We start from the raw sequence: 24,955 nt of genomic DNA, 5'->3' as shown, positions 1-24,955 counted from the left end.
CCTTTTCCTTAACTAAAGAAAAGACTGGACAATCATTTATTGTGTGTTAATATTGTGTTGACAACAAATGATTACTAGCTCAACCACCTCCCTAGAGTAGGCCTTGGACTGCTCTGCTTCGCTACCCTCGGAGAGTCAAGTGCTACAATGGGGTGTTTAGTTCCCAGTGAAGGGGAAAGTGTGGACCAATTACTTGCGCAGGCCAAACAACTATTGTCCCTTTTTCTCACAAATAGGCCAAATTAGTATTTGCTAGATATTGAGATAACACAAATACATTCAGAGTGTTGCTTTGTTCCAACAGATCGGCATTACCATCATACAAGCACAAAAACTGGTAGGAGTCAATATTGATCCTGTGGTACACGTCAAAGTGGGAGATGAGAAGAAGCACACAGCAACACAAAAGTCAACTAACACCCCCTATTACAATCAGGTAAAAGGCACATCGCATGAATGTTTTTTTCTGCTCGTGTGTAAGTAAGTTTTTGGTTTTCTTTAACAACTACCCAAGCAAAGAGAATGGGTACCAATCTTTACATAGTGGCCATTAGACCGCGATGCCATTACAACAAGGTCACTACAACAACCGTGTTGTTACCACGCAATGCCATTACTACGCAAGTCATTACATCGAATTGCAGTAGATGACGCGCTAACATAAGGAATAGTATAGTTTACTATTCCAACACCTTCCCTACTGTTGCGTAGGCTGGAGTTGGAATAGTAAATTATATATTCTTAATGTTACAGCGCCATTTACTGCAAGTCGATGTAATGACTTGCATAGTAATGGCATTGCGTGGTAACAACGCGGTCGTTGTAACGACCTTATTGTGAAGGCACTCGATGTAATGACTCGCATAGTAAAGAGTCATATTCAAAGAGAATTGAAAAATGTTCCACTGAGAGTGCTGCTGCCAAAGATAATGCATCAATCAATCAATCATAGCATTTGTATAGCGCGCTACTTAAAAATGTCACAAGCAGAAAACGGCATGCTTTCCACTGTTTGAATATAAAAATGATTCCTCTCTAGGAAGATGCAGGGTTTCACATCTTGCAAGTGCACTCGTTTATTATGGCATGAGAGATGATTTGTTGTTTTCTCATTCCCACACACACAAGTACAGTTAGCAATCCGATGTTCAATGAAGTTAAAAAAAAGAAAACAGTTAAGTAACTTTCTTGTGCTTTAAATTGGGTAGACTCTTCCAACATGCATTTTCCTCCTTCACACTTCATAAACTTGGCAAAGTTTTAAAAAGTGGTGGAAAAAAGCAGTAAAATTAGATTTGTGGTGGAGAAAATGAAGCAAAAGCTCACTTGTAGCTGAAAAATTCTTGCAGGTGAAGTTGAGTAAAGTACACAAACTTTTCAATTAAGAGAATTACACAAAGTGTTACTAGATAGTTTAATGTGTGGAGATATAATGCTCCAATTCAAGTCTCTCAATCTACAATCCATTGTCATCTTCAAAGATTTTTAAACAAAATCTCAGAAAAAAGACGTGTATTGCTAGCATGGAGGCTTGTTGTTCAGGAAGTCAGTGTTATAAGTGCGAGGGGGAGGTTGGTACTGCAAACACTGCAGACCTGACCGTTCGTAGACACAGGGCCATGTTTATCAAGGAGTTGTGTTGCTTTTGCACCAAAGTGACACAGCCGCCAAGATGCGATTTATCAAGCCACGCAGGGCCCTATTGTGTGTCCCAGAGTGGCTTGATAAATCCAGAGTATCGCAAAGCAACGCAGATTGCTGTGTTGTGTTACTGTGCCCCAGGCAGGCAATCCATGGGTGGTGCATAGGTGTTCCCATGCAACACCCATGGAGTTTGACCCATTCACAGATTTACCATCACTGGTAGACCTGGGAATGCGCCCAAATGCTACGCCTTCCCAAGTTAGGCATACCAAGGAGAAATATCTTAATTTCTCCTTGTTTTTTCCTCTTTCTGCTGCGCACATAGAAAGAAGAAAACGTCTCAGGGGATTGTTTTTGTGCAGGGACTCCTTCTTACAGATAACAATCCTGCTTAGAATGCAGGCACCCTTGCACCATGGTGCAAGAGGGCCTGCGTTGGCACTAGGCGGCACATTGCGCTCCAGCGCTGGAAACAGGCAGTAATGCGTCTTGTTGTGATAAAATACAGACCATTCCTGCCCTTTACCTGTAATGCAGTGGAGCAAGGTCACTTGCTGCGCTGCATTACATTTTGATAAATATGTCTCTCAGTTTTTTCCAGAATAAGGCGCAGAGCAATGGTCCTGTATCCTACAGCAGCTAGTGGTGAGTTTGAGCACAAGTTTCCTGAATCCTTAATTTAGCTTCAAATACTTAAGCTGATCTGTTGTTGCCAAGCTGTGATGAACATCCACTGAAGCAGTCAACTTGTATTTAACCCTATTAGAAGTTTGCTGTATGTGTGTTGGATGTACGTTGTTACAACGCATGCTTTTACTACGCATGCCTTTACAACGCAGGTTTTTCAACGCAAGTCGTTACAACGACTTGCGTTGGGGGGTGCTGGATAGTGAATAGTTTAATTTACTATTCCAACTTCAGTCCCCGTGGATAGTAGGGAAGGTGTTGGATAGTAAATTAAACTATTACCTATCCTAGAGCGCCCCCCCAGCGCAATTTGTTGTAATGACTTGCGTTGAAAAACCTGCGTTGTAAAGGCACTGCGTGGTAAAAGTTGCGTCATAAAGGATGTTTCCCATGTGTGTTGTATGTTGATTAATTTGTCACAAGCATACATTATAAAGGGTTGAAGACTAACTTTAGATTTTCTGCTGATACGACAGCAGCCCAAAGGTAAAGATGGGACTCATCAGCAAGTAGGTCAGCACCATCATATATTGATTGATGAAAGGTTCGATAGGGTCAACCCCTAAGTTATCCTATTGTATTGGTTCAATAACTGACTTAATAAAATATGCTCAATAATCTTATAATTCTTATCAAGCCATGTACACCTACTATATTTGTAACACTCACCTGAAAACTCTACTTTTTCCTCTTTCAGTATTTTGTCTTTGAATTCTTTGAGCCACGGGAAGTTGTGTTCAGCAAGCTGATTGAAATTATAGTAAGTATGATTTGCAGAGGTTTGTCTTAGCTCTGCTTTATTAGCCAGTATTGTGGAGTCTACACATTGAGCAGGAAAACACGTTCAGATCGCCCTACAATTGAATACAATGATTGTATTGGCCTTTGAGAGAGGAAAGCTATTGATCGCTGCATTTATTTGACTATTGATATGTTCATACGTTTCTTTATTGAATTAGCCACAACCATAGCAAAGTGTAATTAAAGTACCTGATTACAGATAAAACAATAACAATAATTGAACATTAAAATATACTGCTCTACCTAATTCTTCTGACAGTAAAACTACATTTTGGACAGATTCTTTTTTACCACCTCCAGGATTTAAAAAAATAAAATGGACAACCGAAGGAATGTTATCCGTAAAGCAGACAGTTATCCCCTCCTGGTAAAATATTCCTAATACCTAGTATCTGCTTTCAATTTGTTGACCCAATATTTGTAAAATTGATTCATTTTTATTAAAACAAAGCCTACAAAATACAATTTCTTGGGAAAAATTGTGCCAGTGCTGATGAAACTTTGTAATATAGATTAATAGACATCTGAAGCTAACAATGTTTCATCTTATGCAGTACTGCAGGGGAGTGTATAAATACACTTGTTTTAACCTTTCCTGATATGAATTTATAAAAAACTTAAAATGCTGATACCAAGGCAATACATTCAAACCCCTGTCATGAGAAATTCCTTTAATATGTATTAAAGTTCTGTTAACCCCAGTTCCTGGTCTGATGGTCCGAGGTTTGTCAGACTTGTGGTGGTGCAGCAGTGGCGGTCTTGTGACTGCCACATCACGACCCTTGTGGTCATACTACATTGGGACCGCCGACTCCGCCAGGGAACCGCCATTCCATGGCGGTGGTCCTGAGGCTTTTATATGCTTGGAAGCACAGCTGCACTCCTGCCAAGCATAGTAAGACTTGCATCACTGCCACTGATTTCATGGAGGTCTTTCCTCCATGAAAACAGTGGCAGCGAGGCTAGAAATTGGACCATGTAGGGTCCCCTTATGCCTCACGCCTTGTTGATGAACACAGGGGAGCACAACATGTGCCCCCCTTGTGTGCATGCACAGAAGTTCCAGCATGGCATGGAGCTTTCAGTCTATGTCGTGCTGCAACTTCCTTTGACATTCGCAATGCGGTGCCTACTTTATAGGCCAGTGGGAACGGCAAAGGAAATGCCGCCAATGACAAAAAAGTAATTATAGGGCGGGCGGTCCTCACGTGGATTTGGGGGTGCAGCGGCAGGACGGTCCCACCAGTGCCTCATAAAACTCGTAATCGAGCCCTAAGTCTTGTAATCTTCAATGGCTTCCTAGATAGTGGGTGTCTCGGTGTTCCTTGCTTTGAGGCAGAACCGCTACAAAGATTGCATTGTCTGTTTTACCCAGTACTTAAATTGTGAAAAAAAAAAGTGCCAGGGCTGTCATCAGGAGGCAACTGCAGCTTGCACCACCCACTACCCCTGCCAGTGCTGCCAAATATATTAACAAAACAACTACTATCACACTCATACAAGTGTGACAATGTGGACTACATCAGGCCCCCAAAGCTATAAGAATAGCTTGGCAGGAGGTAACAGTCATTTGTAAATCCATATTGAATTAATATTTAACTATGAGGTTATCTCTAAATTAGCCAGACAGTGTCACCTTGTGGCAGACTGTCACAAGCGCTTGTGTTGACAATTAAGTGCTGGTGCTGAGCACCGGAAACCACCTGTTCAAATTGAGCACTGATTTCACCGAACCAAAGTTAAGCCTGGCTAGTAATTGTGGAGTACACATAGGGAGCCTACGTAACATTCTAATGGTATTATATTTCATAAGCTCAAGAACTAAGCTATACCTGTCACGAAAAACCTACTGACCATATGATAGATCAGGCAATGGCTTAACTTTTCACTAACTAAAAGAAAGGGGAGTTTATCCGAGTGCACAATAATGCAGTAATAAACAAACATACATATCCATCATCGTCTTACTGTACTCCAATACATAAAGAAACTGTAAGTTATGGATAACTCTATAAAGAATACACACAAAGAAGCTTACTTTCGAATTATACAGATCTTCAATAAGATTATCTGACAACAGGAAAATATTAATATGTATTAATTTACAGTATCATCAGTTCCCCGAAACTTGTATTAGGAAGAACACCAACCCTAGCGATATTAAGGATACACTAGTAAGTAACAATTGAGAGTGACATTAACACTCAAGTGAGATGTTGCTTCATGTGTTATATGTGGCGTGCTTTCAATATGAGAATAGTGACAGATATTTACAAAAAAAAGAAAATTAGGTATCTCCCCACTAGCATGGTTTATAGTTGTATTGAGATGAGCAAAAGGTGATACTTACTTAATTATTGTGTCCGTTGTGTTATGTTCTATCTCCAAATGTCCCCTTGGGATGGTAGATATCACAGGAATTAAGTTAAACTTGATTAGGGATCATATTTAGGTGACAGGAACAAACCCTAAGAGGGCAATATCCTGAAGAAAGCCCGGAGAGGCTTGTAATGTACAATTGATGAAGGGACGAAACATTTTAACCTCATAAACAGGGTCATATTATTTCCCTACACCCTGGTGACATAAATAAAGTAACTTGTTAACAAGTAAGTAGATTTATTTGCACTTTCCGCCCCTCTATGTCCTCTTTAGGACACCTCACCATCAGAGCATACACACATAGAGCCAGGAATAGCCCCCTTGAAGAAGGGTTGCTGCCCACACTAGTACAGACTTTGACCAGTGGGAGGAATATCCTTATGATGCAGTATGCCAACTGATGTGTGGGTGAGGGCTTTAATCATTTAAACAAAAGGGTTCATTAAGTAATAAATCAATACTAATGAATGAACTGACATACATAATAGTCACAGTTGTTCCTCTGACCACTGAGTACTTGTGGTTCGGTAAATAACTGAGCTCTGTCAATTCACAAGGTTGGCTCTGCTGTGGTGCTCTGTAGCTTATCCCTAATCCAGCCAAAGCCATAAGACAGTGGCGATATATTATTCTTGTTCACTGGAGGATGGTAGCATGTGGTGCCTTTATCACTCAACCAAACCTCAGGTTAGTTTAGTATTGGCAAGAGTAATAGGTATTCAGACTCCACTTTTCACTTTACCCAATTTTTCTTGACTCTACCAAAAATCACTATTTTTGTTTGCTTTGGTATTCAGCACTAACCGTGTGTAGCACTATTGTCAGCCAATGCCTTTAGAAAGCACATATGTGCAGGTCCAATCCATAATCAATATACTAACATATTATATAAAATGTATGTGATGGTTACTAAGCATTGTTAGAAGGTCCTTGGATTCAGACTGAGCGGAACCCAAATTGGCCGCATAGAAGTAAATCAGCAGGGATCAAGTAGGCACCCCTTCTTTCAATCTTTCTAAGTATAGATACATTAAGATATTGGGGAGCAATTCCCTTGTACTTCACTATTTCCCATATTAAAAGTGACGCACGGGCAGCGCAAGAGGCTTGTAAATAAGCCCTTCTCTTTTTAAGTTATATATAGACCTGAGCCGCAGGGGAAGGCAGACAGCGAGGAAAAGGGCCTTTAACAACCATTATTGCCCTCAGCTGAAGGGCTATTAGAACATTACACTTCCTGAGAGCAGAATGTTTTAAAATAAACAGAAAAACAAAGTCAAGGATTGGAAAGCTGGAGCAGAAGGTCTGTACCAGCCATTATTGTCTCTGTGCCATTCCATTGTCTTTAATGGAGTGTCCAACATTTCACTCTTTTAATTTATGATCATGAGTGATTCAGCCTTTTCCAACCCATTCAATGCAGATCTTTTTAATAGCATGATGCACTGTGATGCCTTCAGACTTCTGAGAATTTTAAAGGTTTTTTTTGTAATGTATTAAAGCTTAATCTTTGGTGCACAAATACTTTAATTTAGCTTATTCATTTTATCTTTGTTTTCCAGTTAAAACAAGTTAAGAATTAATTGGTTTTGGAAATTGGGTTACTGGTTGAGTGGGTGAAAACCCACTCAAGCAGCAACCACAATGCTTGTCAGGGTGAAACACAAGCAAACCCCAAAATGAACGGAACAAAAGCAGTCAGGCTTAACTTAGAAGTAATGTGTAAAGTATTTGGGTGGCGCTTCAAACAGTAATAACACAACACAAGAAAAATCCCACACCAATTTAGAAAAATAGTGTTACATTTAATACATGATTTGAGATCAACATGACAAAAGTCCAATTAGTAGAGACGTAGATGTGCATTTCAATTGATTTTAGTGAAAATAGTGCCTAGAAGAAGTACAAAGCGCCAACTGTGGTTATCTGATCATGCCGGACTGAGACACAGTCACAAGTTGAGTCAACTGCGATGGAGTATGTGCCAGATTCAGGGCCCAAGTTAGCCCTGCTGAACGGATTACCTTAAATCCTGGTTTGCGGAGCATTGTGAATTCCCGCGTTAAGTAGCATTGCCAGCTGGCGGTTATGAGGAAGCTGCGGAAAAGCCATGTGGAGTCTGGCATAGCTGGTGAGGGTGCCATTGACGAGCGGCTTGTGATGGGAGGTCCAGCATCAAGAATGCATTGCACAGTTCAGTTCAGAAGAAGCGGCAGGGCTGTGTTGTGAAGTATTGCATCAGTGTCTAGGATGCCGTCAGCGAGGCGATTGCAATTCTAAGGCCTCCTTTGAAGATGAGTTGTGCAGCAGTGATTCTGAGGAGACTGTGATGTGAAGTTTGGCACCAGGGATGCGTAGTGATGCAGCAGTTCCGAACAGGAGCTGCGAGGGGATGCGTTGTGCTGTGTCAAATCTGCCCACAGGACCACAGCTAGACTGGCAGAGCACCTAAAGGCCGACCTCCAAGGGTTGAGGACTGGGGTGGCACCACTTGTGGGGGGGGGCAATACATGCAGCAGACAGGGTCCAGGTGCTGGGCTCAAGATGGTCGCACCCTTTTGTGTCTCTGACTCTCTGATCTGGAGGCAAGCCAACTAGCCCTTACACTCACTCTGGTGGTCCTGGCTTCAAGATGCAGGTTAAATCCTTTTCACTCAGGCAGCAGTGCAGCAGAATAGAAACCCTTTTTGCAGAGCAGCACAGCAGTCCTTTTGAGTCTTCCACATGTCCAGAGGTGTACTAAAGAGTTGGGTCTGTGTGTCCACTATTTATACATATTTCCCACTTTGAAGTTTGAGGAGGTTCTCCTGGTTTCCACACCCGAGGTGTATGGAATTTCCTGCCTCCCTGCCCTGGTACCATCTTGTCTGTGGTCACAAAAGACCAAAGTCAAACCCTTTTTGAAAGCGCTCAGGCAGAACCTTTATGATGTGCAAGTGTGGTAATGACCGCTCCTTCCCCTCATCAAGTCAGAGATGTACCTTCCTGCCACCACCTATTTCCCCTTTGTCTTACTGTCTGGGTGCAATACACAGAGACAAAATGCCAGCTACACCTAGTCAGGTGACCCAGGATACAGACTGCAGGCACCAAAGGGTTGGGATATAAAATGGCAGCTTTCCATTACCATTAAAGAGGATTTTGAATTACAATTCTTTTCACACCAAACTCAAAATTTCTACCTGCTTCCAATTTAAAGTTATCATTTATGAAACATAATAAGTTAACCCAATGTTATCCTAAGGGAGAGGCAGGCCTTGCACTAAGGAAAAACACATTCAGGAGTTTTTCACTACCAGGACATGTAAAAGTTAATAGTACATGTCCGACTGTTTAGGGCCTACTCTAAGGGTGACTTCCATCTATAAAAAAGGAAGGTTTAGGCCTGGCAAAAGGTTAACTTTGCCAGGTCAAAATGGCAGTTTAAAAATGCACATACAGGTTGCAATGGTTGGTCTGAGACATGTTTAAAGGGCTACTTAAGTGGGTGATATAATAAGTGTTGCAGGCCAATTGTAACTTTCATTTACAGGCCCTAGGTACATGTTGCACTACTTACTGGGGACTTACAAGTAAACTAAGTGTATTGTATTGTATTGTAATTGCATTTATATAGCGCTTACTACCCCTGACGAGGCGTCAAAGCGCTTTTTCGGCGTGTAGCACGCTACTCCGGGACCCACAGAGGATTAGTGTTGAATTAATATAGTGAAACATGCAAGTACATTTTAAGTGGTGGATAGGTTAATCAGTTATTTGGATTTGGAATGATAGCAGAAGGATAGAGTAGGACAAAGGTTTGTATTTATTTATCGCTCGCTTGTTGACGCATGCTATTCAGGGAGCCTATAGAGGATTAGTGGTGAATTAATATGGTGAAATATGAGGTAATTTCAGTGGTGGATATTAGTCTGTTACTTGGAGTGAGAAGGATAGCGGATGGATAAAAGGGGAAGAAAGATTTGCATTCATATAGCACTTGTTACCCCTGATGGGCGTTGAAGCGCTTTTCTGGCGAGTAGCACGCCACTCCGGAACCCATAAAGGATTAGTGTTGAAAATTAGTATAGTATAAATATGAAGTAATTTGAGTAGTAGATTAGTAGATATGTTATTCAGTTATTTGGGCAGTATATTAGTATAGTTGAATATGGAATATGGAATTTGAGAAGTGAAACATGTTAGTCTGTTCATTTTTATTGACAAAGGATAGTGGAGGGATAAAAGAATGAAGGTTTTTTTTTTTTAAAGTCTTAGCAGTAGGAAGAGGCTTTTGGATGAGTAAAAAGGAGTTTTGGAGGAAAGGAGTCAGAGGGGAGAGTTTAAAAATGTTTGTTTTAGGGGATCGGTGTCAGTGCTTTCAGAGGAGAGAGTTCAAACACTTTAGCACTGGTTAGCAGTGGTAAAGTGCACAGAGTCCTAAGGCCGACAAAAACGAGAACAGCATTAAAGGAATTTGCAATGTATTAAATACTAAAGCAGGATCACTTTCATTTCCAGGTGAATCATTCAAAAACTATTCCGTTCATGGGAACCCGAATTGGAACTTTCAAAATTGATGTTGGGACCGTATACAGCAATTCAGGTACTATTTCTATTTATTTAAATGGTTCCTTTCCTACTAAAGTTAAGGCTGCTAGATCCTGCATATCATCAACCAGAAACGAAAGGCAATTGAAGAAAGAATATAACAACAGTAGATGATTGCAGTAAGAGGTTGGTTTAGCCCTAAACGTGATTGCAGACACTTTGATCCAGCTGCTGTTCCTTAACTCTGAAAGCACCTGAATAAATGAATGAATGCAAGCATTAATGCATACTTGAATGAATGGTTGAGGACCACTTAGGTCTGGGGCAAAAAGTAAGCCAGGGCACCAAAATTAAAGTGTCCACCAGTAGCGAATCAGGTAGCTAAATATTTGCCCACATTTGCAAATCAGGACAAATTGATGTGCTAAGGAAATTACATTTGTTTAGCTGTTGTGCATGGAATGGGATCCTGCTGTTGTGCATTGATTCTGAAAGGACCTGAATAAATGAATACATGCAAGCATTAGTTCATTCTTGAATGACTGGATGAGGAGCACTTAGGTCTGGGACAGAAAGTTTAGCCTGGGCACCAAAATTAAAGTGGCACAAAGATCTAGGTTTAATCCATTCACGTCATCTCTTTTTTCTTTAGAATAAGTTTTGCCCCCTCTTTTGGAATATATTTATTTTGATCAGTGCAAGATATGAGGAAGATCCAGATGGATCTAGCAGCTATTGTTGAGTCTGATTTATTGGCCTCCTTCAGTGAATTTACTGACACTTGAGGGTGTATTTACTAAAATGTCTTGAAGCACACCAACCAAAGTTGCTGCATTCCATTGTATGACAGGGCAAGAGCAGGAATGTGCCATATCTAAACTACATACATGTGGTCCTGTTCTGCTCTCGCCCCATTGCTGGCACACAATCAGGCTGCTAGTGCCACACACACACCTTTGAACCATAGTAGAAAGGCAATGGTTGCTTGTTTGAATAAAGCTTTATTACTATTCAAAGGAACTATTTTAAACAGGCTTGGAATAACACAAGATTTAGGATACAAACAAGGCTCTAAAGCTGTGCCTTTCAGTTTGGAATCAACTACTTGACCCCAGATCATATGTCCCTGAGCTATATTAGAAGGATTGTGACTTATTAACTGCAAGTAACAAAATAATCTCTGTGACAAAAGCAGTAACTCACTGAGCGATCTACATGTAATACAAATCTGTGGTCTGCATATAACAAGGTGTGCTTTGTAGCAGGTATGTTAACTCTCTGTGCTACTGCGGCTAGACACAACAGTTCTCTCTAGCCAGAGAATTAACCATATCTTATCATTATTATTATCATCGCCTGAAAATTGCTGGGCACACAAGGACTCTTGCCATTGCTTCTCCTCGACTTCTCTTCATCAAGGCCTGGACCACACATGTGCACTACTCCAGGGCAATGAATACAAAAAAATTATATAAGGCCTATCGCTCTTAGCCACATTGGTCAAATCACTCTGGGGCAGTGATGTCATAGGTAACGCTTTTTTAAGATGAATGATTGACGGCCCTGTTATTAGTCATGGGCTACATGGCGCAGGCTTGCCACCACTGCATTTACCAAATTTTAGGCAAAAGGTCAAATAACGCCCAAATTTGTCCAACCCACAAGGCTGTTTTTTCTTTTACAAATGGGAAAAATATCACCCATTTGCACAGTAAATAGACCAATTTGGCAACACTGACTCGCGCTGTGTGTAAAATTGAAGAGCGTTGTGTGAATACACAAGTGATAGAGCCATGACCTATCACTGTGAGGCCTCCAAATAAAGACAGTGTGATTGACCACGCTCTGTGATCCTCTCATGCCTGTGATGCCTTGTGTTAGTGGGACTATCTGACAAAGCTGGACCCTGCTCTTATGCTGCTTATAATAGTAGACAACATGAGTGTGGCACCAGGATTGGTTGAGGCAGTTGTATCAATTGTGCCAAAGAAGACTGCTGTGCTGTGTTTGTTTCCTTCCGGCTACTAACATAGCACAGGTTGGAAAGGACTCAAGTGCGAATGTTGATTAGGACACAGCAAGACATCTGTCCTACTAAATATGGGCACTTGATTTCATATGATGTCACCGCCAAGCCTGATTCCCTGCTGCCAGTCAACAAGGCTGGCCTTGCTCCAAGGGCTGACAACTTGTGCAACAAAAAGAGCACTGTGGCGGGAGCATGAGGCAAAGCATTTTTTAATATTGTCATGGATATTTCAAAATATAAAAATGAATTCGCCATTTCGTAGGTGGGAGAAGTTGACACTCCCATACAAATGAGGGAATGCTGTCCCATGAACATGGCTGATGCCCGGTGGAGCTGCTAGACAGCTAATGAGGAGATTGGCCCTGTTTCCCCCTTGACCGTCACCTACCCAGCCGGACATTGGGCACAGTTGCTCCTCGTCTCCCCGCTTTGACTCCTTCCTCCCCTCCTTCCTACGAATTCTTGCAACATTGTTTTTGTGTACTGTACCTTACTATGCTCTTGTAACTGATGTAACTTTTAACACATCGATCCTAAATGTAAAGCGCTCTGCTACCCTCTTGGGTCTAGTTGCGCTATATAAAACTTTATAAATAGTGCTTGTACCTCATGTGCGCCACGCTTTCCACATTACAAAAGGAAATGCACACACCCTGGTGGTCCCTTCTGTAATACCATTGTGTCCCCGGGGCGCACAAAGCTGGTGCACATGCCTATTTTACCACGGGGGCACACCGTATAATACAGCAGGAGTTTAGATTATGGAGTTCCGAAACTGAAACTGAGTAGCACATACTTAGGTTGTCCTGTTTTCAGTTTCAATTTTTGGTAAATTCTGGTGGGGTTTTTTCAGTGGTTTCAATATCTTTAAAAACAGTTATTTTCAGTGGTTGCACCTTTTCACGCCACTAAAAACAACAGAATAAGTGTTTTTCCGGTGTTTATGGAACGTTTTGTTTTTATCATTGCTTGCTTTCAAGAACATGGTATAAAGACAGTGTACGTATAGTGTATATGAGGTCCAAAGAGATTTTTGCAAATTAATCTTATTGTAGTACACCATACAATACTTCTTCAGTGAGTCTTTGGTCATGTGTGCTCGCGCTTTCCTTCCCATGTAAACTTCTGTGAAAAGGCCCTCTCAGCATTCATAGCCCCTTGGGCTGAGAACCGTCAGCTAAGGGACACAGTTGGGATGACTCTTTCTTTGATGCCACATAAAGCACACAATGATAAATATTTGCGTTTTAGTTCCTGGGCATAAGAAAACAGTGCACCAGAATGGACTAAAAAGTCAATAGCATCCCTCATTACCTCTGAAGATTGTAAAGATGCTTTCAGCATACCATCTAACAAGTGGCAAGGATCTCCTACAGGGAATCACTTCAGCTCAGGTATTAATTTTGACAGGTCATCACACAAATGTTTTATATACATAGCTGAATCACTGCAAATACAAACAATATCACTCCAATCTTTGTTGAACTTGGAAAGAACCTTTTTTGCAGAGCATAACAAGTGACACTGCGTTCCATGTTTTCCAAAAGTCTGGTGTCACTTTTTCACCACTATCCCAGATGCTTGGTGATATATATACTTGTCACTATACCTTGCATTTAATGTTTAAAGCCTGAGGTGTTGGCAATTCACCTACTATCAATACTGACCCACTAGAAACTATGGTCTGATGTATTAAGGTTTTTACCCATTCTCTGTGGGTAAATGTGATGACACATATTAGGAATGATTTTTATGAAACTAGCCATTTTACCTATCAGTGAAAGAATCAAATGCAGCCAAAATATCAAATATGAGCTTGATATGTCCTGATTCTCTACAGTTTATAAAATAATTAAACTAGACCTAAAACATGAAACTAAACCCTGCATCTTTAGACCAAAGGCCATAAAACTGAAAAAAGTAAAAGGAAGAAGAAACAATATTTTAGTGGCATCCCTAAAGAACAAAACTCAAGCATAATAATGTTAGCCAGTCTTTCTTACTGCTAACTTGTAAAACAAAGTTACATTTTATTGACCCCTTCAGTAAGAACCAAATGACTCTTTCACTTTCTTTTTCCTTTCTTTGAATGGCATTTAGTTTGTGGTTGTGCAGGTGTTTTTTCAGTGTTTATATGTTTTCACCGGTGAGGGCTATTTTTTTCTTTCAGTGGGGTTTTATCAGTTATTATAGGTTTAAACCTAAAACCCCACAGCCTACACATACTGCAGTCAAAAGCTTTATAGTAATGAGTTTCATCTGGATGCAGCACTTGTATCAGGTATCAGAGGATTTAACATTACCACTCAACTGTAATTCAGATTGCAAGTCTTGTTTGGTCTCAATGAATGGTGACCTCATATGCCACTTACTTTACAATTATCTGCTTTTATAACAGACATTTGAATTATATTTTTAAATGCAAAAAATATATAATGAATTGTTTGCTTAGATCATAGATTTCTTCAAAAATGGGCAGTGATCAATGATCCTAAGGACACACGGGCAGGTGTCAAAGGTTATGTTAAATGCAACATATCAGTGATCACAAAGGGTGAAGACATGAGGCCGCCACCACCTACTACAGCCAATGAGAACGAGGACATTGAGAAGTAAGTGATCTGACCACCCACATGACTTTCACGCCGCAATTTAGTAGCACTACTTGCATTATACTTTTCTAAAGACGTGAGCTCATATTTATCTCTTTTTTTTACAGAAACTTGTTGCTGCCTAAAAGAGTGCCAGCTGAACGACCCTGGGCGAAAATCTGCGTTAAAGTGTTCAAAGCAGAGGGCCTGCCCAGCATGAGTGCCGGCATCATGGGAAGCTTCTCAAAGATCATGGGGGAGAAGAAAGTCTTCATTGACCCATATGTTCAAGTGTCCTTTGCCGGACAGCAGGTGAGAGAGCGCACACTCCCCATCATCTTTCAACACACCGCTTTCAACAGGACTGTGCACAGCAGCATGAGGCTGTGGTGACAGCTGTTTGCAGATACTTTCAGGAGCTGAGGGATAAGAATAACTGATGCCGATGTGGGCTCACTCGTGTCCATTCATAGGAGGCTGGGAGTACGTTAGAGTCGGGTCCAGACAGCGTCTCAGAGCCACATTGAGGAGCATGGGTCAGCTGTGCGATCTTTGCAGGCACAGGTGGCAGGAATCCAAGGCATTAGAAAGGTGTGCAGTCAGCACCATGGAGATGGACACTGTGCCAGGCACTAGACCAAACATTAATTTAAGCACCTGTTTTTCTTCTTTTTGATACAGCACAGCATTCATGATCAAGCATGCCAGTCCAGTGAGTGAGGGCTACCAACCCTCTTAGGGAACACTCCAATCAGGCACCATTGACCAATTGATTTGATAGTATATTTGGGAGGATGTATCAGTGACACTGTGAGTAAGACTTTAACTTCTCACTCTCTACTTGGTATGTAGGGAAGGCATCAGGGTTGGCACAGAGGACCTCTACTGCTCTCAGCTGATTGGCCACTGCAAGGATGGTCAGTCTTTCCTTTGTCCTGTGGAGTGCTTTCACCCGTCCAGGGATGCAAACATCTAGACAATGAGTCAACAGCTAAAAGCCATTGGTGACTTGTGCTTGGGTGTTATATTTACATATGTCAATAGGTTGTTGTTACATGAAGCTGATGTCATACAAATAGAGATGGCATTTCTTAGTGATGGTCCATTTGACATCTAAAGTTCACTGACAGGATAGTTTCTTTCCAACCTTCTTAGCTTCAGCAGGTGAAGGCAATGGATGTGGCCGCAATCTCCTTGCCATAGTACACCAGATCACCTCATTCTTTAAAGCTGGCTGCGGCATGAATCAGGTAATGACAATTTGGGTCTGAAGGTGGCAGGATAGATTTTGTACATTTCCTGTTGGTCAAAGTTATGAAAGGTTGTTCACAGGTGTGAGTCCTACTGTGTTCAAAGGGCAATTGGATGTTGATTAAAGCTGCTCTGGTGTGGCATGGCTTATTCTCTTTCCCAAAAGTGCACCAGGGGTTTTCTTCACCAACACACCCCTGATGAGGTATCATGTTGCGGCCTTCCATCAAGACTGCTTTCTTGTAAGGTAACTTTCAACACAAAACTGCTGCCCTCCACATTTTGGAGCCCACTTGCAGGATGTGTAATCAGGTTCCCGTTAGACTTGGTGACTTTGCCTACTTGGTCTTATTGTAGTGCCTTTCTCTTCGCCTTTCTCCAGAGGCTTGTCTGCTGAGATAATCGATGTACCTCCAGGCTGCTGATGTAGTCATGCACAGTCTGATTCTGACACAGGCAGAGAAGATACTCAAACTAGCCAGAGTGTGTTCCTGTGATGGATTTCAATCTGATCTTGCAGCCATCCTTGTTAGTGCGGTCAGTTCTTTAATGACTCTTTCAATCCCATTGGTAGCTTCCTTTGCACATTCAAAATGTGTACTGGACACCTCTCTCAGAATGTAGAGGGTTAGGCCCTCATATATAGTAGAGAAATAGAGACAAGGAAACCTTTAGGGTCAAAAAAGGGACCAATGGTAGTAGTAATTATAAGAGACAACGGTCCCTTTAAAACGAAAATCAATACAAATGTAACCAAATTATCACAATCAAGATTGGTTCTGTTTGTGTCTTAAATGACAGTATCGAGACATGTAAGTACAATTAATGAAAAACACAACAATATATAAATATATAATGAATTACAGTATAGAGATATATGTGGAGTACAAGATGTATTTCTCATTGTGACTTTTGCATATTTATTCTAATATATATATATATATATATATATATATATATATATATATATATATATATATATATATATATATATATATATATATATATATATATATATATATATATATATATATATATATATATATATATATATATATATATATATATATATTTGTATTTATATTTCCAGAAAGGTGCGGTTAGGTCAACTTGCTTCCTGAATGCTGGTGGTGTAAATTGAAGCACTACGGCTAGTGCTGTTATGATTCACCCAGGGTGACCAGACAGAATAAACAATGGAGAATCTATTCTATCCCAGAGTGCCGTCTCTTTTTTTTATGGGGAGGGTTTGTGGTAATGGTAATATGTAATATATGTGTATATGTATATACCAAATTAATTGAATATTAAAAACTATAAAATCCCAAAAAGTAATTTGCTAAAAATAGTATAAAAATTAAATATATATATATATAGATATATATTTATGAACAAATAATATAACTTTAAAAAAACTAATAATAATAGTTATTTAAACAATATCAAGAAAGTACCGAAGTTTGGGAATAATAGATATGCTATTCAGTGGTGGCTCCTCCGCTAAGGTGGAAGAGTGTTGCCCCACTGCTTTTAAGCAGTATGACAAAGGAAAAGTAAAATGATAATAACTTGTTATTATTATTTTCTTGTTTCCAGCTTCTTTGCAGACGGGCGGGCTGCTCTGCTCTCAGAGCAGGGCAGGGGAGGAGTGGTTTGCCGACTCAAAGTGTGCATGAATGCTTGGCCGGCACTCTAGGGCTGGCCAAACAGTCATGCACACCTTGCATGTTCTCAATGGAGGCTCCAATACAGCCTGCATGGAGAACATGCCCAGACCCCCAGTGTCTGTCTGAGTGCCGAACCACAGCGTTCAGACCAATCACAATGCTACATTACAGCATTGTGACTGATCAGGGGAGCCTTTGTGTTTACCAATCACCACGCTGCACTGCAGCTTTGTGATTGGTCAGGGGAGCCTGGGTGTGCTTCCTGGTTGCCGTTCTGATGAGTCCGATATAGGAGAGACTGGGGAGGGACGCGAGATGTGGCGATAAGGTAAGTGGGTTTTAAAAGATTTTTTTTGTATTTCCCTTTCTCCCCCCCCCACACCTGCCACCCCTGCCACCCCTGATCCGTGCCGGCTAACACTGATACTATTCCCACTCCACTTTATGCAACAGAAATTAAAGAGTAGGATTTCAGAGGGGTTACATATACTATTCCCACTCCAAACAGATTAACAGAAGGGAAAGTATCAGACTTAGGAAGGGGAAGATTTACTATTCCCACTCTAGTCTGTGCAACAGTAGGGAAAGCGTTGGAGTTCGGAAGGCTTAAATTGACTATTCCTACTCCAGTCTGTGCGACAGTAGGGAAAGTACTTCACTTCAAACAAATTACATATTTGAATAATCCTAGAAATTTAGAACAAACATAAAACTCATTATTAATTAACCCCCAAAAATATGTGTATACCTAAAAAATAAAAATAAACAATGTAGATTATTAAACAATGAAATAATTAATTAGTAAAATGGAAAATTATATTTAATAATTTCTTAATTAACTTCTTACACTAAACCCCCACAAACCTAGCAGACCACTTTTAAAAATAAACTAAATTAAATAAGTATAACACAATTTACATAATTGATCAACAATAAACTAATTAATTAACAATTAATATTTGATTTATTATTGGTTATTGTCCCCCCAATACCCCTACAAACCTAGCAGCCTGCAACCTAAATATAACTAAAATAAATCGATATTACATAATGTAGATAATTATCAATTAAATAATTAATAACAGATAAATAATTGTTAATTAATTATTACTTTATTACTGTCCCACTGTATACCCCCTACAGCCCAGCAGCCCAGCAGCCCAGCAGCCTGCACCTAAAATATAACTAATATATAAAGATATTACACAGTTTACAATATTAATAATCAATTAATTATTAATAAATGAATAGTTAATTAATTACTACTTAATTCACTTTCCACCCTATACACCTACAATCCCAAAAGACCACACATAGAATAAAACTAAACACTATAATTAATATGCAGTTCACTCAATAAACAATTAAATAATTATTAATAAATTAATAATTCATTGTTAATTATTGATTGACTTCCTACCCTATATCCCCACAAACCTAACAACCCACTACGACACTATAAATTACTATTAACAATTAAATAAAAAATGATGAATCACTTAAATTACACATTATAATAAACATTTTTATTAACAATTATACAAACAATAATGACACATAAAATGATATTTTTTACATCTATTTTCTTGAAAATTATATTAACAACGATATTCTTAACAATGATCTTACCTGAAACAAGTCGATATTCTTGACAACAATATTTCTGCATCGCAATATTTTTGTTTCACAATATTTTTTACAACATTTCTGTATCTCAATATATTTTCCAACATCATGCAGCATACACATTGCTTGATTAAAATATGTGCAATAGGTGCTCGATGTACTGTCTGAACAGGCAGTGAACAAAAATTGTGCGGAAAGTGCAAAAAGTGATCACAGTTGAGAAAAAATGACCAGTAAAAAGAACTCAGACATTTTCTTTACATCATGTACAGAATGGTGTTTCTAAAAGTATTAGCAGTTCAAAAGTGATGGAAAGGTTTTCAGTATATAATCAATCAATGAGTACCTTTTCAGCCAAACAATTGTTGATGGCATTTCAACCCTTGTCAAGTTATTGGGTCATCATCAGAACATCGGCGTAGTTAAACCAAGCACAAACTAATCTATAATTCTGCATAAAAAATGAAATAATTTTAAAATGTATAACCTAATTTTACACATTCACGATGGACCTCATTATGATGTCAGGCGGAAAGCCATCTGACAGCTCGTCCTATGCTTTCCACCCGATATCAAGGGTTTCAGTCCGACCGCTTTATCATGGAGGGAAACCCGCTAGGTAATCCCGAAATGCCAGCGGAGCCAGCCTTGGCTCCGCCGCTAGGATGGCAATTTCCCGTTCTACCTGCCCTTACATGGCGGTCCGCCCGGTATGAAAAGGCAAGCAGAAAGTGACTTTGGGTGCCCCTAGCAGGGCCCCCATCCCCACTGGACCTCGGCTATGGCCCAAACTCACCATTTAAATTCCTACATGCAGAACGACATCATTTTAACCAATATTATATTGAGAACGAGCATTTGCTACTACAAATGAAACCAAAACGCATACTTGCTGTGGGTTCAGCGCATGACACCACTAAACAATCGTGAAAATAATACCCATTTAGATGGATAAGTAACTCCATCTGGCATTCTTCATAACACTCATTTAAACTATTAAAATCATCAAAGGTTGAAAAAAGGCGGTATTGTGTGTTTATAGTACAATTTTTTAATTGCTTTACAAAATCTCAAAAAAAGTGGCATGTTGAAATTGAGGTGCTAAATTATTGCTTTTAAATTACCAAAGGACAACATCCTATCTCTCCAAATAACAGCTGAATCATTCAATCCACTAATATAGCCCTAACGTATGTTTGATATATTTAGTCATGTTGTATTTAATTTTAAAGATGAGTTAAGGTCATATTTGTGCATTTGTGAATGTAATGCAGATGTTTATATTGGCATTTGAGAGTTTGGGAGTCATTTAGGCCATGGCGGAGGGCCCACTGAGACCGCTGGTGCAGCTAGGTCAGCAGATCCCGCCCTACCACCCCCTGGCAGATTACTCGCCCTATTTAAAAAGAACCACCTGTGAGGAGGTTTGTTTATGAGGAAGGTGCTTCTGTCAATATGGTGGTGCCACTTTAATGAGAAATGAATACCAGGAGGCCATCTTAGCCCGCTCAAAATTTGTTACGAAAACAAAGCCCCAGACCAGTTGACCGTAGAGTATTATGTGTGATCAAGTGGGGTGTTAGTGACACAGAGGATGAGTATTCATGTTCTACTTGAAGGCCTGACTTGGGAGCCATGTTTTGACTTGATATTTTGACTTTCAGGGTGAAACCTCAGTGGAGAATGACACCACAGAACCTGAATGGAATGAGCAGATTAGCTTCATTGAAATGTTTCCTCCTCTTGCCAGAAAAATAAAGGTTCAAGTTCTCGATGATGCTAACATTGGCGATGTGGCATTGGCTACTCACTTCATTGATATAGAGAAAATATCAGATCCTGGTAGAAACGGTAAGACACAGTAAAGTTTATTAGCATTTTGCTTAGCTAACACATGAATATATTATGTAGTGGGAATGATCTTCATGCAGACTTGGACCCACACAGTGGTAATGATAGTCTAGCCACATAAACATGAACATATGTGCAAAATAGTTCTAGAGGGAACCTGACATAAATTCTCTACAGGGAGAAACGTTGATTTTGCCTACAAGGAGTGCCACTGGTTTGACACGGTCCTGGTTGTAATCTATAGAACCTACCGTCTAATACATACATGACCCGCTACATTGTTGATGTCTAACATGCTTCTTGTTTTGGTACTTGGATGGCTACCAAATCTGGCTTTGATGCCAAAAAGGGTGTACCAGTCCAGCCAATGCAACAATATTAAATTGATGCCAACCTTTACGAGCCATCCAAATTATTTCTTGGTGATGGCTTTATCTCAACCTTTGCCTCCATGCCTCTTTTCATTTCAAAGCTCCAATCTGAACGAATTTGCTATGTGGCTAATTTGCCGCTTCATTGCCGTAGCATTATTTAATAGTTACCAAATTAATTGTAAGGATTAGCCAGCAGGTGAGACTCCTATGGTGGTGAATTCTAACCCCCCTTGCAAAATCTATGCCTTTTGTTTGTTGACTGCTTGTCCCTCACTACAATTCTTTTTTTTTTTTGCTGCAATTTTTTGTATTGTAAATTCTGTTTATTGACTAAAGAACATACCACACAAGCCAAACACATTGAAGGCTCATGTCCCTGGAAACGAGCATCAGGCAAGCGCACATTCCATTGTACAAAATGCAACAGCTTAATGAGAACATTTATGTCAGGATCAACCTCATGTAAAATGCAGTCAGGCCCTTCATAACAAACTGTAGCTCAATATAGGGGAACAGCATTCCTAGGAGTCTCGTCGCTATTTATCATAACAAGCAACCCATTATAGGGAAGGCAGAGAGCAGCAAGCCTAGATGCGGGTGGGAATGAATGAATAAAACAAGGTTCTCCTTAACTCAAGAAATGAACATGAGCCCATCTTTGGTGCTGCAGAGGAAGCGTTGGAGAGGGCCTGTGGATGCCAGCACAAAATAGGGGGGCTCTCTGAATAGAAAAGCCACAGGGAACTGTCATCACTTACACATAAACACATTACCTTTAGAGAGAAACCAGAGTTGTAAGCCTCACAAAACAAAAAGAAGAAAAAAGGAAAGAAAGAGAAACAAAAGGATGTGTTGAAAGGAAACTGCTCCTCGGGCAGGAATTGGGGAGACATCATGCCAGATCCAGATCGTCGGGCTTAAGTGAGTCGCTCAGGAGAATCTGGCTTCTGGTCTCTAGAGTATGGCTCAGGAAAGTCCTCAAACAACTGCAGGGCCCGGAGTCTGGGAGGAACCAAACGGGAATGCCTGATCGCAGTTAGGTAGTGTATATGAGCCTGCCAAATGCAGGTGGAGCATTTGTCTGTGTGATTAATGCAGGCGGTGAGCAATTCAAGAGCTAAACATTCCACAGACTGAATCAGGTGGCAATAGGAGGAGGTTGCAGCTTCTTCCAAAATAGAGCTATTGACTGGCGAGCCGCTCCTAACAGATGGAGGTTCAAGCGCCAGTCCGTATATGACATAGTCTTGAGTATTTAATGCCCATGAGCGTGACTACCGGGTAAGGAGGAATAGAAAAAACCCCTATCTCTATAATGTGGCTGAGGATTTCCTTCCAAAAGACTGTGATAATTGGGCATGACCACCAGATGTGAAGGAAATCACCTCTGTCCCCCTGGCATCTCTAGGAGGTCGGGGGAGAATTTGGAAACATTTGGTGCAAGCGGGTTGGGGTGTAATATCATCTCGTCATTAACTTGTAGGCAGATTCGCGTTTTGACGTGCTCTGGAAAGTCTCTGGGGTATCCTGCCATAACCTGGCCCACTCTTTGGGAGGTATGTCTTCTTCTAGATCTGAAGCCCACTGCGTCTGATATCCATGCGGTGTGGGGCGCTGAAAGATTTGTAAAACAGTATATGTATTAGAAATCAAACCCTTCAACCCCTCAAATTTGTGAACCAGTGACTCAAAAGTGGTGAGTTGTCTAGTAACTCCCTCGACGAAGGTCTGGGAGCTAAGCCAATGGCGTAGCTGGTAATATTGCATACGTGGCCCCTCTGTGAGTTGAAACTTTTGCCTGCATTGCTCGAATGTGAGAAAATCCTTATCTTGAAAAAGGGCCTTAATGACCCAGCATTTGCCCTTTGTCCATGCACCAAATTCCTGGGTGTGCATTGCCGGGGGGACCATGGGGTTACTGGCTATCTGCGAATTTGGGGATGGGAAGGATGTCAGTCCTCGTGGCTATATAGGCGCTGCGGGGGCACGCTCCAAGTGGGAGCCAGGCCAAGTTCCACAAAGTCCACAAGCCACCGCCCGTTCCAGATGAAACCAATGCTTTTCTGTTTCGCGAGCCACCCACTCCGAGATATACCTAAGGTGACAAGCCCAGTATTATTCCAAGAGATTTGGGCACGCCAATCCACCCCTGTCCCTAGGCAACATGAGAAACCTATTGGAGAAGAGTGGGCGGGATTTCCACCATATACATTTAGTAAAGTCACATTTAGGGCAAGGATATCAGCTTGAGGTATTGGGGTGGGTAAGGTTTGGAAGAGATAGAGAACTTTAGGGAGGAGGGACGTTTTAATGGTGTTGATACGTCCTAACCAGGCATGGGGGAGGCCCTTCCATCTATGCAATTCCTCCCAGATAGCCTTCCTATATGTAGGCCAATTGATAATGAGTCCAGGTCGAGAGTGGAGGGGTCAAATCTAGACCCAGATATCGAATCGATACGTCTGTCCACTGCACCGGAGTCAAGTCTCGCAGTGCCTGGACATCTAAGGCCAAGAGGGTAAGATTTAGAGAGTGAAACTTTCCCAGATTAATCCTATATCCCGATGCATCCTCAAAGGTCATCAGAAGGGAAGCCACTGCTGGGAGGGACATAGAGGGAGAGAAAAAGGAAAGAAGGAGGTTATCCGCAAAGAGGGAGACCTTATGTTCATATCCACCCATCGGAATGCCTCTTATATTCAGTTCTTGATGAATAGCAATAGCCAGTGGTTCCACCACCAGGGCGAAAAACAACGGGGATAGCGGTCAACCTCCAGAGTGCACCTACAGATGGGGATAGGGGCAGTGAGACAACCGTTAAAGCGTATGCGGGCTTCGCATAAGGCGCCATCAATCTGGAGATCATCTCTGGTCCCAGCCCCACTCTCCGCAACACCTCTCTAAGGAATTGCCAATCCACCTCGTCGTCAAGAGATACCAGACAGGCAGGGATATTTCTAAAGCGTACTTTTTTCATAAGGTGGGCAACCCGTCGGATTCTATCCGCTCCCTGACGATGTCGAATAAAACCCACCTGGTCCGGATCGTTGAGACCGGGGAGATGGGGTTCCAGGCGGTTGGCTAAAACTTTTGTATAAATCTTTGTGTCGATGTTTAACAGAGAAATGGGGCGGGATGACGCGGTAAGGAAATGGTCCTTACCTGGTTTAGGAAATAGTACCACCTCTGCTTCGTTCATGGGGGAGTGAGATCCGAGACATCAGAGAACCTATTAAAAAGGTGAAGCAAATGGTCACGAAGTTGCTGGTAAAACACCCAATAAAAAGTGGCAGGTCTGCCATCCGGCCCTGGAGTCTTACCGAGTGGAAGTTGATTCAAAGCTTTAGCAATTTCATTGTGAGTAATGGGGCTTTCCAGCAGTTTCATAAAGTAAGAATCAGTGGGGTCCCAAGGGCAGGAATTAAGAAAGGCAGTGACAGCATCAGGAGGACAAGGGGCATTCATGTAAAAATCCCCATAGAACTTCTCCAGTTCCAGGCCTTTATGCACCTCTGAAATGGC

General features: G+C 41.0%; 1 protein-coding gene across 1 annotated transcript in view; it reads left to right on the top strand.

Annotated features, from left to right (window-relative positions):
* LOC144768501 (fer-1-like protein 4) overlaps nt 1-24,955 on the top strand; it is a 936,890-nt gene that overhangs the window by 303,554 nt on the left and 608,381 nt on the right. Inside the window, exons 9-14 of the mRNA XM_078652210.1 lie at nt 305-436; nt 3,029-3,091; nt 10,015-10,099; nt 14,526-14,685; nt 14,793-14,976; nt 20,873-21,059. Of these exons, the coding sequence (XP_078508336.1) occupies nt 305-436; nt 3,029-3,091; nt 10,015-10,099; nt 14,526-14,685; nt 14,793-14,976; nt 20,873-21,059 (811 nt within the window). The remainder of the gene's footprint in view (nt 1-304; nt 437-3,028; nt 3,092-10,014; nt 10,100-14,525; nt 14,686-14,792; nt 14,977-20,872; nt 21,060-24,955) is intronic.

This window comes from Lissotriton helveticus, chromosome 7, assembly GCF_964261635.1.
Source record: "Lissotriton helveticus chromosome 7, aLisHel1.1, whole genome shotgun sequence".
Classification (NCBI taxonomy): domain Eukaryota; kingdom Metazoa; phylum Chordata; class Amphibia; order Caudata; family Salamandridae; genus Lissotriton; species Lissotriton helveticus.
The sequence above is the reverse complement of the archived record's forward strand: the minus strand, read 5'-3'. Positions and strand labels throughout refer to the sequence as shown.